Source organism: Barbatula barbatula, assembly GCF_947034865.1.
Source record: "Barbatula barbatula genome assembly, chromosome: 14".
NCBI lineage: Eukaryota > Metazoa > Chordata > Actinopteri > Cypriniformes > Nemacheilidae > Barbatula > Barbatula barbatula.
The window spans coordinates 10,737,227-10,750,878 of record NC_136777.1 but is presented as its reverse complement, the minus strand read 5'-3'; the positions used below and the strand labels follow the sequence as shown (position 1 = coordinate 10,750,878).

At 37.8% G+C, this 13,652-nt stretch overlaps 1 protein-coding gene across 4 annotated transcripts in view; it reads left to right on the top strand.

The window, feature by feature from the left end:
* The window catches only part of khdrbs2 (KH domain containing, RNA binding, signal transduction associated 2), a 51,793-nt gene that overhangs the window by 8,079 nt on the left and 30,062 nt on the right, over positions 1-13,652 (top strand). For 2 of the 4 annotated variants that reach the window (XM_079473653.1, XM_079473652.1), the window contains exon 2: positions 3,825-3,952. In XM_079473653.1, coding sequence (XP_079329779.1) covers positions 3,825-3,952 — 128 coding nt within the window. Of the gene's footprint in view, positions 1-3,824; positions 3,953-9,418; positions 9,787-13,652 lie in introns of those variants that run through there. The other 2 variants (XM_079473655.1, XM_079473654.1) reach the window with 2 other exon arrangements.

The following is a 13,652-nucleotide window of genomic DNA, read 5'->3' as shown; positions in this document are numbered from 1 at the left end:
CAAATAATATTGTTAAAAACCATACCAGCCTTTGTATATTATTATTTGCTCCTTAATCCTAATTTATTATAATGGATTCACCCCAGATTGTTATAGGCCCAAAGGAATTATTTACGGTTTCTTTGTGTATAGTATAATTCATAACTTATAAAGCAACAGATGTCAGACCAAAAAGACCAAGAATTGAAGACCACAAATGATTTATATGTAACAACCCAAAGGATATTTTAAGTCTTTCCCTTTCTTACAGAGCAGCCATACACGTACTCAAGAAATAACTTTCAATGTGTAAGGCCATTCAAATATGTCATAATTATGCCTTCTCTTGTCTTGATTTTCTGGTCTAGGGGCAGAATCATGACAGACCCACGTGTTTTATGTGGAGGGAAACATATTATTGTCAATCAGGAGATAATATGCGTTCTCTCCAGTCTCGTCATTTGGCCCCGCCCCTCTCGTTCCTAGTATAGCTTTCCTCCTGTGTCTCATTACCCACACCTGCCCATCGTCATCTCCTTTGTTAGTCTCCCTATTTAATGCCCTCTTGTCTATTGTCGTGTGCTGGTTTGTTGTACTTGTTACACTGTCCTAGAAGCCTTGTCGTGGCAAATACTTTAATGTCAAGTCTTTGTGTTAGTCTTAAGGCGGGCGTACACGTTGCGATTTTTGCTGTCGTACGAGTTCGCATGCGATTTTTTTCAATCGTGTGGAAATCGTGTATGCTCGTATGGTCGCGGCTCGTATCAAGTGCGAGGAATTACGATCCGAGCAGAGTGCCTTACGAGCACTTCCCGACCTCCCGAACATTTTTAAACATGTCTAACAAGTTTGCGCCGATTTGTTGATCTATCTGAAGTTGACCAATCACGAACTAGGAAAACCACAGAAGAAGATAGACAAAGATGGCAGCGCCACAGCGAATGTGGACTATTGAAAAAGAGGATAAACTCGCCGAACTCCGGCAGGAACAGCGAGCGCTGTATGATGTTTCCAGCAGCGTGTACCATGACAGGGTCATCCGTGATGATATTTTACAGCGGATTTAACCATATAACAAAAGGCCTGGAAGCAGTTTTCTGCATCATGCGGACTCTGCATCACTTTTCTCCCACAATACAATATGTAGGCTATTCCATATCAAACATTTGGCCTGTAAAAACAGTATGTATACAATTATAATACCTAGACTATCCAGCAATAACATTTGTTAAAAAAATATATAAAAACAACGTTACTATATGCACAAACTTGCGTGACACGCTATGGTTATATACTTTGCCATATCTTCCAGGACTACATCAAAGCATGCGCACACATACACGGCTGTTTTTGAAGAACTGAAAGTCCATGCTTTTCTCTGCTCTTCAGCCAAACTCTTTGCCATGCCCTTCTTTTTCTTTTCTTTTTTATTCTTTCGCAAGCCATTGCTGCCACAAAAAAGCTAATCTTCCTCTTACTCCATGTTTTTGGCGCGGAACTTTGTGTGATTGCTTCGGAAATCGGCAGGTCGTAAAATCGTGTCGTATATCACCTCGTCCGTATGATTTTCAGATAAACTCACTCGTGACGTGTGCGTGGACATACGATTTTCCGACCATCAGAATTCGCACCGTGTACGCCCGCCTTTAGTGGTTTTAGTTGAGTTCTTGTTGAGTCTTTAGTTTTCAGTTTATCGTGTTTGTTATTGTGTCCTCCTTTGTTACCCCCTCGTGTTTTTTTTACTGTTTGTTTATATATATATATATATTAAAGTCCCTGTTTTAACCCCTTCATCCCCGTATTGCTGCCTGCACTTGGGTTCTCCTACCACGTTCCTGACACAAATAAGTCAAATGAATGAATGCCCCAACCACCTAAATCCTGAATATGTGTTGTTTATTTACAGTTGTGTTTGTTTTAAGTGCATTGACAGTATGTAAGATGCAAAAATCAAAGAAATGTACATAGCAGCGTTGAATCACTCCTGATCAATTCTTCTGTGCAAATAAAGCAGCACAGTTTAAGATTCAGTTCCCTGTGGATTGTGATGAGATAAATCCACCCACGATCATATGTTTACGTCTTCTCATACAGAAATAAAGATTAATTAAAAATCTTGTGCAATAGCTTTTCTTCTGGGGAACATAAATCAGACTGTATGCCTGTAATGTCTGTTGCCACATCCCTGCAAACTCCCCCTGCCATCATTTCTCATGATCCCTGTTAACTCTCAATTGCCAAGTGTTTCTCATTTTCAGCTCAGTTTGACTCCTTGGGCGCATTTTAGCTGATAAGGCAAAGAAGTAATGAAGAGAGAGAGAGAGAGACAGAATATATCTTTCTCAGCAGAATAAAATGTTATCTCAAAATCAATAGTCACAATGAGTCAACATTTATGTCATCCTTTTCTCTTGTTCTAGAAAACAGTGTTTACCACTTTTATTTGGCAGCTATGGGGCACATATACTGCAGAAAGGCACAGTCTTCCTGCAGCAACCTGAGATGAAGTATCTTGCTTAAGGGCACAATCATGATGCATGGCCTCTGTAACACTTTATTGAATGGACCACCCCAAGTAGGGCTTGAACTTGCAACACTGGGGCTTTCAGATTCTCTCTTTGTGTTCAAAAAGAAAAGAGAAACACCTCTCTTAAATTGAGATCTGTTTAAACAATGTATTATAATTCTAGCAGATTATATTATAACCAGCCAATTCCAAGTGTTTGCAGTTGTTTTCTAGCTATTGAGTGCATCGCTTGGCAATGCTTGGATAAAATGCAGATTATTTACAGAAACAGAGATGATCATTCGAGAGGATCCAACCAGATTCTACAGTATATTGCCTTTCCAATACACGTGTGGACAAGAGCTGTATAATTGGCACAGGCAGCCAGTGTTGTATTCTGTTAAAGCTACCATGCTCCAGGATCTGATGTCTTAAAACTTAAAAAGGTCTACAATCCAGGCAGGCAGGCAGGAGTGCAGAAATCGCCTTCGCTCCTTCCTGCTGCATATAGAATTGAGAGTGAAAAAACGTGATTTTCTGCAGGTTTAGGCAGCTGAGAGAGTCTCCCTCGAGCTGAGGTGAGAAATAATGGTCTCTTTTCACCTGCTGACTCTCCACCTCTCCGCTGTTCTCCTCTCCCGGTTTTTTCTTATCTCCTCCCTGTCTTTTCTGATTTCCACTCTTCTTTCCTCTTCTGTCTTCCCTCTCCATGTTTTACAAGAGTTGCGCACGTTCATAATTCTCAATTCTGCTGAGCATTAATTTAGCGGTGACAGAAGGAGATCCCTTGAGGAACCCAGGTGACAGCTTCATTTCGAGGCTTTTAATGTTGTGTGGCTGCTAAGTCTCTGGCTCAATTCTCGCAAGTGCCATAAAATTCCTCGAGCACAAAATATTACGGTTTTGCGCAGGAGCTTTTCAATTTGTGTTTGTCATGTGAATAAGAGCTTAGCTGGCTTAAGTTGACAGGTTACGTTCTACGCCGAATGTTTTTCTAATTGTTGTTAATAACATGCCACCGTGTAGCTCAGAAGCTCTGAATGAGACATAAAGCCGTCCTGCTTCAAAGTTCAAAATGCGTAAAAGTGCATTTCATTGACCTTGAATTCTTAATCACTTTGTGTCATCATTTTTCTTTAAATCGTAAAACGTACATCCATATGTTCCATAAATTCTATAAAAGACTTTGGATCCCAGATATACAGTGTCTTACATTTTTGATGCTAGGTTTGGCTATTGTGCAATGATTTCCTGGGCTGTATAAACATAACTAAAAGTTTTAGTTTCTTTTTGCTTTAAATGACATCACGTTGACCCAAATCCATTTTCTTTCATTCAGAAATTGAAAAATTTGAGGGAGATGAGTTAAGAAAAGATGGCGAAGTGAAGAAGTACTTGGATATCATCAGTAACAAAAACATCAAGCTGTCTGAGAGAGTGCTGATTCCAGTACAGCAGTATCCTAAGGTAAGACCTCTGCTACCTGACTGTTCTGTATGATCGAGTGATGACATGACAACCAAATCAATGTTACAGTCATGTGGAGATCACAGGGGGTAAAAAGTAATTCATCAACGTTTATGAGATTGCTGCTCTGGTTGTAATGACTTAACACTCCCGACTCTGATTTGTGCTGCACTGCAGATATGCTGCTATTTACAATGTATATTTCTGTCCTAGCTGAGAAGCAGTGGTGTAGTCTACGTGATACACAGGTATACGCCGTATACCCACTTAAAAAAGCGCTAGGACACGTAATAACATCGTTTTGTATCAGAAACGTGGCTTTTGGACCGTCGGATATGAAACAAAAGGAGATCATGAAAGGCAAGCATTTAAACTACACTATTTCAGTGTTTTTGTAAGCCTGCCCCTGAAGCCACTGGTGCTTCGGGTGATGCCTGCAGCTGCAGCAGGTGTTACAGAAATGAACCGGACGAGGCTCGTGCTACGCTGTACACAGGGTCCCCCTCCGTCGCAATAGCGTCCCGGGGTCGAAATCGCATACTCTGTTCGCCGGTGTATTACACTTTCTGCCGAGAACTCACCCCCACTTCTAAAACCACTGCGAATTCTTTAATAAAATGAGCATATTTGTTATTATTAACATAACGGTAAGGGGTGTGTTGGCATATTAAATTGTATCTAACTAGCCAACTTCACAAACGTGAGTTTGTGTGGTGAATCAATAAATAAGGGAGAAAGGGAGAGATAACTTACACTACAATGTTATAATTGTTTTAAATGATAAGAGATGAGAACCCCTCGCCAGCCTTGTGAAAGTCAGGCTATTGACACTGCCAGCAATCTATAAGTGCAATGGGTGCTTGATAAAAATGCACAAATGTTCGTTGTTAATTATTATAGTTAACTATCAATGTCAATAATATGCGCAAATTGCACTCATAAGTGTGATCCAGTGTGTGAAAACTAGGCTAAAAATCTAGTTATTAGTGACGAGCATCAGAGTTTGATTTTAACCATTTATTTCAATATGATTTACTTGTCTTCGACATGGCCTTAGTCAGTCAAAATCAAACAATTAATAAATCTAAAGATTATACATTCACAGGATATTCTTTACATTATGTTGTTTGCCCTGCTGAAAAAAATAATAGAACACTGCCCAAAACACAATAGATGCAGATGGGAATCGATATAACCAATGCCAAAGACATTTTCCTTTATATTTTTAAACCACCAGAATATACAGTATACAATAATATTTATTTTTATAGCAGGGTGGGTTTATGTAGAAATAGTATATCACAAATGAATGACTATTATTCTAGTCAATTGTTAGTGATACAGTCAATACAGACAGAACTACCTGGTCTGATTCATTCTTACAATATCACATTACAGAATATCATACTGGATATCACATTCTGCCAATAACAAATGAATGCATATGTTGGCATGGTGTAATGAAAAACAAATACAGGGATATTTTGGTAACCGGATATTTCATCCAAACCATTATCATGCTACAAGACACACACTTGCAATCCGCCTTGTGTTGTTTTACGTTGAGTGGAAAAAGCCCATGAGCATAACACAGACGAATCCATATAGCTTTTGAGCTCATCATATGCTCAAGTTTTTCACTGTTACTATGCTTTAGGAAATTATTCCCTAGCATGCTAAAATATATGCTGGCTGTTTGATGGGTTTAGTATTTGTGCTGTTGAAAGAAAATTGTACAAAGAGCATGCCTTAAGATTTAGATTTGATATGTCCTGTCAAAGTTGTAAGAGTGGATTTATGTTTTCCTAAACCCCTGTTTCCCCTCTTTCTCCTCTTTTTATGGGAAGGTTCTAGTGATATTTGTGATATTGATATATGTTGTAAATAGCTCTATAATCTAACTGTATTCTTTGAGAGCAGATTGCTATTGTATTTGACTCTATAAACATGTTGTTCAGTAATACAGTCTTGTATGTGCAGAAATTGAAGAATTCGTATACTAAAATTTTTGTGGTTTGTTACAAAACAGAATAGGGTCAACAGTCCATGCTTGCAGTTTGTGCTATATTTATTTATGGGCTCCATAATAAATTATAAGTCACTAATACAATAGCTTGTGTATATACTGAAAAGTAGCTGTTTACTTTTCAGCTGGTGAAAGCATCTTGAATAGATCTGAGTCTAGCAGCTCAGATGATCATTATTGTTTGCAGACCATTTCCATATTGTATTTTTTTTCAGTTGACACAGAGTTTCTAATTGTTTCAACATATAGCAGGCTCTGGAAGGCTGATCTTAAAGGAATTATCTGGTGTTTAGAAAAGGTTAAAACACACCATCAGGTTGGTTCACTTGTTTAATGTAATTACAGAAACCCTCTTATCTCAAAATAAGTCCATTAAATAACCTTTTGACCATAATAGATAATAGCTGGTTTAGATTTAATGTTATGCTATTTGATAAACATCCCAGTGATTTATCAATACGGAGTTAATTCATCTTTGGGTGACAACAGAGCAGAGTTTTGGTTAATCATGCTAGATGTGGAGGTCTCTCGCTCCAGTTTACACTCAGTGAGCTGATCCTTTTTTCACATTATACATTTGTTCGACTGTGTAGGTTGTTTCGGGGTGAACTGTTCCTTTTATTGTTAGTATGATTAGAGTTTATATTCCCACCCAGTCTGTTCAAAACCCTCAAAACCCAAATTTCACAGGCGCAAATGCAAATCATAATAAAACATCCAAATTCCTTAGAATAGGTACGAATATGAGACATACTTTGTATTTAAAATTTAGAATGAAAGTTGTGTTGAATGACACGAAATAAAGGGGAAATTTGTGTCCATGGACACGAATCAATAGATTCATTTTTGTCTAATACTGTATTATGATTGTGTTATACTGTGATATTATGTTGTGTGTTCATTATACTATTCATAGAACGCTAATTAACGATCAGAGCTGAAAATATATTTTCAGTTACATTGACAGAACCTTCTGTTATAATGGATTTATTCACTTCCCAACAAGTCTATACATCTCTATGCAGTTACTGTCCACTTTTTGTAATCTTTTTTTATGCGTGGTAATTATCTATCCAACTTAAACACATCACATTAAGTAAATCTTGTTTGGGAGGGTTTGCTTCTGCATTGAAAAATAGCAAATACCTTTAGTTGATGTGTTTTGGATGGTGTCCACCAAATGTATGAATCACCAGTTATTTTTATTCAGGCTTGAATTCCCCCTGCAATTTTTCTTTCTCAGATCACTGTACAAAGAACTGTATATGCTTCAGAAACCTATACAATGCTTACATTTGTCCTTTAGTGAATGTTATCTGTAAACAAATTGCATAGTGTATGATTTACCATAACGGGCATGGAGGAGCACTACAGCGAAATATAGTCTCTGCCGATTTAGACCTCAGATGCCTGTGATAGAAGGCAGGGAGGCCGGGAGATGAATGGGGGTACCTGCATCGGTGTCTAGAAAAGTCAACGATGTGGTTGCCATGGAAACCACTGTAGTTAGATTTAAGTGAAAGATTCGGACAATCTATCAAAGGGCGTTTCTGCACATCATAGGATTTTTTTTGCTGAACTACTTTTATGAGTGCCTGTTGTTTTTTCGCGTGAAGGACGATGTTCTTTTGATTACAGGTATTCAACCGAGCTAACTGCAACGTGTGTGTATAAAAACACAGGATGCCTTGGTTTTTGCTGCAGTGTAATATATTGTGTTTGTGCTGGTTTTAGGTAGCCAACTGCTTTGGCATATGATATGTCAGAGGATTCTAATTAAGACTTAGTAAATGTCCTATGGGTACATCTGTTTGTGCAGAGACTCATTAGAGGCACAGTTGAAGTTATGCTTGTTTTGGTGCAGTGCCCACTGATGAATGAGAATGGTACAGAGATAAGCTAGTCTATCATTCACCTGATTCCACGGGGATTAAAGATTAAATTGACAAACACATGTCCCGTAATAGATGCTGGGGAGCTAAAATCTGCATCATAAGCACCTGGATAGGTGGCAGCACGGAAAGCTCATATGTTCGTTTTATGTCAAATCATATCACAGATAGTTTATTACATTTCATAAAAACATGTTAAAGTAAATATCATTCAGGATAAAATAGAGAAAAAAATATATTGTTTTAGAATTTACAGTAAAAAATGTAAAGAGGAATTAATACTGTATTACAAGACTTTAAAGCAACGGTTCAACCAAAAATTCATTTACTCACCCTCAAGTTGTTTCAAATCTGTATACATTTATTTGTTCTAATGAACACAGAGAAATATATTTGGAAGAATGTCAGTAAACCAACTGTTGTTGGCCACCATTTACTACCAAAGTGGGAAAAAAGGTCTTTATTAATGTCTTTACTCTGTTGAATAAAAAAGAAGATATTTTGAAGAATGAAGAAAGCAAACAGTTGTGGATTACTTTTAACTGTCATTGTAAATTGTCCAACTATGGTAGTCCATAGTCTTCAAATATCTTTTTCTGTGTTGATCAGAACAAATAAATATAAACAGATTTAGAACAAATCTAAGGCGAGTAAATGATTTTGGAAATTTTGGGGTTCCTTTAACATTACAGTTTCACATGAGTTCATGTTTATTATATATTGCATGAATTCATTGTCATGTTTATTGCTCATCATTTCAACAATGTAAATGCAGTCAAGCATGCAAAGAAGTGAGAATATAACATCTGTTTTCATGCATAAACCAAGATGAACTGTTTAGCCAGACAGCTCGAAAATATTCATAAAACTTTCATAGTATAACACTCAGAATTATCAGTGTGGTTTCATTATGGTGTATTCACACGGCTTTACCTCAACCTTTCAATAAAACCAAGCAACCAGAAAAGACGCTAACAGATGTAAAAGAGACACCGCCAGGGTTTTCCTTTATAGTTGTGAAAACGCAACTAATCCATTGAATAGTTATGCCTGTGGTTGTTGTCCCCATAGATTCAGGCTTATCTGCCTCCAGTTATATGACCTTTACATGGAGGTGTAGCAAGCTCTGCACACAAAGATAATCCCATTGTAGTCTTGTTGAAGAATTCCCGGGTCCCAGAGGCTGACCAACCTTGTCAAAGGTGTTTAACATAGATAAGCTGCTAAACAGATGCGAAATCGAATGGTACACCGAGGGGGAAAATACAAAACAAAAATAAACAATAGTGAGGAAAAGTTGTATTTTCTTAATGAATTGGAAGCCTGCTGAGGCTCCGTTATTTGTCGTTTGAGAAGGTTGTTTAATAGTAAACACGAGCTCAGATAGCATGCAGTTCTTGTTGTGCGCTGTCGCTGGTTCATGTTTTGGAAAGACAAAAAAATCAGGCAAAGAACCAATGAGCCAAAGGGAATATGGCATCTTTCCTAATCGGTTTATGTGGCTTATCCCAGTATGTTTCAACTGACCAACACCACATGGGATATAACACACCCACTAAGAAGCCAATGGAAGGCTATTAATCTGTGGTGTTGGTGCCATAATCTTTAGCACATAAATAATTCTGCACTCGGCAACCTTGTAAATGTATGATTATCTGGGACATCGGTTGGTTTTAAGATCTGATGCTAGTGTTGGCTGAGAAAAAGGGTAGTTGCTTCTCATCTGTATGGATAACAGTCTTTAAACCTGTCAGTCTACTGACTGCGAGATGGTCTTAATGTGCTGTTTGTTTACCCTGCATCTGTGCTGTCAGCCCCAGAGTGTCAGAGCTCAATATGGGTTTTGTAATGCAGGGGATCCATCATCAATTTTTCCTCGGGCTCCATTTCCTTTTCCAGAGGTGCAGAACTGTTCGGTATGTGTTTTTAGTTTCATGTAATATGCATTTGTTATATCTTCTGTTTATGCGCATATCTTTGAACGCGTATCGCTTTGCGTAGGCTATGTCACTTTGTGCCTTCTGAAATAGAATATATGCATGCAAAATGTGTCATACAAAGTGATGACAATCACTGTAGCACATGACCTCAAATGACTTATTTCTTTGTGACAAATAGACTGTGATGAATGACGTTATTAAAAACCTTTAACAATACTAAACACAGCAAATTTCTTCTTTCAAATAATGCTGTTCATTAGCATAAAAACTGGCTGTGTAATGGTCACATCAAATGTCCTTTGTCATTTTAAACCAGTATGACTTTCCTTTTTCTGTAAAACACAAAAGAAGTGTCATGACACTGACATGAAACAGAACCCAAATGCAGACAGCTCTCAACAAAAAAGACATTTTATTTGACAGAGGACAAAACATACTCAAAATCCCTCGAAGGGGAAAACAAGAATAAGATGCTTTAACAAAACTTAACTCTAAGCTGACTCTAACCTAACCTAACCTAACCTAACCTAACCTAACCTAATTAATCTAATCCATAATTTAAATTAATTTAACTTAACGAGACCAGGCGCAACATGACAAAACAGGCATAAAGACAAACGATCCAGCACAGAACAGCAAACAAAAGGGAATTAAATAGGAGAGGAACAAAAGAGGCGTAACAAGGGTAACAGGTGAAGGGCGTGAACTGATAACGGGATAATGAATATGGAAACAAGAGGGCGGGGCTAAAACAAAGACAGGAGAGCACATGGCACAAAGAATCAAACAATGGCCACGTGCTTCCACACACAGACAAAAGACATGGGACTGCCATGATCCTGTCACTCCAAAAACAACCACAAGAAGGGCATGATCATGACTAAAAGATATTTTGAAGAATGTTGCTAACCAAACAACAGTGGTACCCATTCACCTGCATTGATTTTGTGTTCATACAATAGAAGTAAATGGGTAATATCAAAATTCTTCAAAATATCTTCTTTTTTACGGAAAAAAGAAAGTCATAAAGGTTTGAAATGACAAGAGGTTGAGTAAATGATGATTATATTTATAGATATAAAATGAAAGTGACAGTGTATCAGTTGTTTCACAACAGCGTCTCACCCAAACAGATTTCAAAGCCTCAATTCTCATTTTATAATAGACATTTTTTAAGAGACTTAATGAGATGAATCTATAATGAACTGGGTAGTAAAAATGTTTTTTAATCATACCATTTCAATGCAGCAAATGAGTCCATTAGTAGTTATCCCAAAACCCAGGGTACACACTGATGTTAAGAGGGAACATTTTAATGTTATTAAAGCACTCACTCTTTCTGTTATCTGCTGTTTAGCCTCCGCCAACACAATACTAGACTTTACCTTTCTCCTCTGTTTAACCCCAAAGCTCCAGGCCACTATTTATGCCCTCCAAACCGCTAATGCATATGTCCAGCGACTGCGGCCAGGCCATCTCTCCTGGCCATCATTATAGCTCTTCTTTCCTAGTCTCCAGTAATAATCCTGCTATCAGCCAGCGCTAGGCTCGCTAGCAGCACAGCTGGCTAAACTGGCAATACCCATCTAACCCCATCTGTGGATCTTATCTGGTTCCACAGCCTATGGCAAGGGTGCTGTGTTTCAAACTCCGACTCAAATAGCCTAACTGCTATTGATGTTAATGTTAAATGCTCATCTCGCCAACTTTAGCTGGCAGCACATTTTCGCTATGAAGCCTGAAGAGTTTCATGCCATTTTTGCTCAAACAGCCTTGAGGATATTTAAAAGTTTTTTGGCCCTCATCATTTATAGTGTAGGATGCAGACTGGATGTTTATGCAAAGTCTGTACTTTCAAGTGTAATTGGCACAGTCTGAAACACAAATCCGTATCCAATGTATCTTGTGGCTGGGTTTAATGTCGCTTTGACCCTCAGCGAGACACCTTAACTTAGATTGAAGAACATTTTCAGTGGTTATGGTAAATTGGCAGTAATCAGACTGAAACCATGCATGTGTCCCTCAAGAACTTCCGTTCCAATTTGTCAGTGATATTATGAGATGTGCCAAAAATGGATCTGTGTATTGTTGTTCCCGACAGGAGATATTGTGCATGTTTCACGCTGCTTACTAAAAAAGTAAAATAAATATAGAAATTTACTTTTTGAGTCAAATCTATTTGGATGTCGGAGGACTGCTTAGTTGACCACAAAATGTACAAAACCAATTTTATACTCTTAAGATGCTTTCTCTCAAGTTTACATGAGAGGAATTGCAGCATTATGGATGTGCTAAAACTGAAAATATACAATCTCAGAGAATGTATTTATTACCAATATATACTGAATGATCTGTTTATATTTTTCTAAACCAGTCCAGTGTATTGTTTTTTTTGAGGCCCTATTGACAGAAATGCAATATAATATACATAACTATGTCTTCAGAGGTGTATCCACCTTATTTTTGGCGTAAATGTGGGCGCTGCCATCTTTGAGCTGTTTGTGTTTAGACTTTCAGTGAGCCACTATAGCTAATGGCAGTCGTATTGCGAAAGAGACGTGTGTGCTGTTTTGACTGGCAGGTTAACATTTATTATGGAACCCAAGTTAGAAGTTGCCACAATAACCGGTACTAACGCAAAAAATGTCTACAAAACATTTGCTTTGAGCATAATACACACAGAGCTGAATCTGGATGTCACGCACCCTATGATCTGCATCCATTATTCATTATTTTAGCCTACTGGATGTCCTTTCTCCTGGACAATTTACCTACTTGACTACAATAACTAATAAACTATCACTAAAGGTTATTAATAAACATTCAAAGGCAGGAGTTTACGGGGAGAGTGACACTAAAGATTACATAGAAAAAATATTTAGCACAACTAAAACAGTATGCAGATACAGTTTAATACATCGCGTTGGTGAAAAATATTCATCAGAGCTGTTTTAAAAGCGTTTTGAGCGTGCTCCCGCGGCGACACACTTCCATTTGTTTTCCAACGGCCGGCTAATAATACGGAAATCTTAACACAAAAAGGGAGGGTGGAGTAAGCGGTTGGTTGAAATTTGCAACCTCACCACTAGATGCCATTAATAAATTACACACAATACCTTTAAAAACTAAAAAGAGACTTCATATGGCTATTTAAATCACCACTATATACATCACAGCTGTCAATGTGGTGAAAACCTTTGGTGAAAAACTTAAATTTAATAAGTAGTAATGTGTTCCAGTTGTATGCTCTTGCTGAAAAGCAGAGGTTATAGCTCTATATGTACATACATTTATAAATAGTTTTTTTGATGAATCAACAGAAATGTCTCCAATGGGATGACTGTCATGACAAATGGTAAATGTCTCGGGCGATCGTTCCAGCATAAAGCTGATCAAGAGCTCAGTGGTCTGAGTGGCTTGAATAACTTTTGAAAATATTTTTGACAGAGAAATAAATGTAATGCACATCGAAGTGAATCTAGCGCAGGTTAAGGTCCCTGTCAAAGGGACTCATGTGTGAAAAGTCATTTTTTCAGTGACCCATACATTCACAGGGCTCCAAAAATAAGCGGTTCTGCATGACGGCACAGCGAACTGCCATCCAAGCTTCTTTTGTTATTGGTAAGCACTGTGGTGTTAGTGTACGCTTTTACAGCCTTACTTCAAGAAGATTGAGTAAAGATCCAATGTAGTTTAACTGGTAGAGCATTACGCTTACAGTGTCAAGGTCATAGTTTTGCTTCCCAGGAAACACATGACTGATTAAAAATGCATGCACTTTGTTTTGAATAAAAGTGCCTGGCAAATGTGTAAAAATGTAGATCTAGTCTTCAAAGCATCAC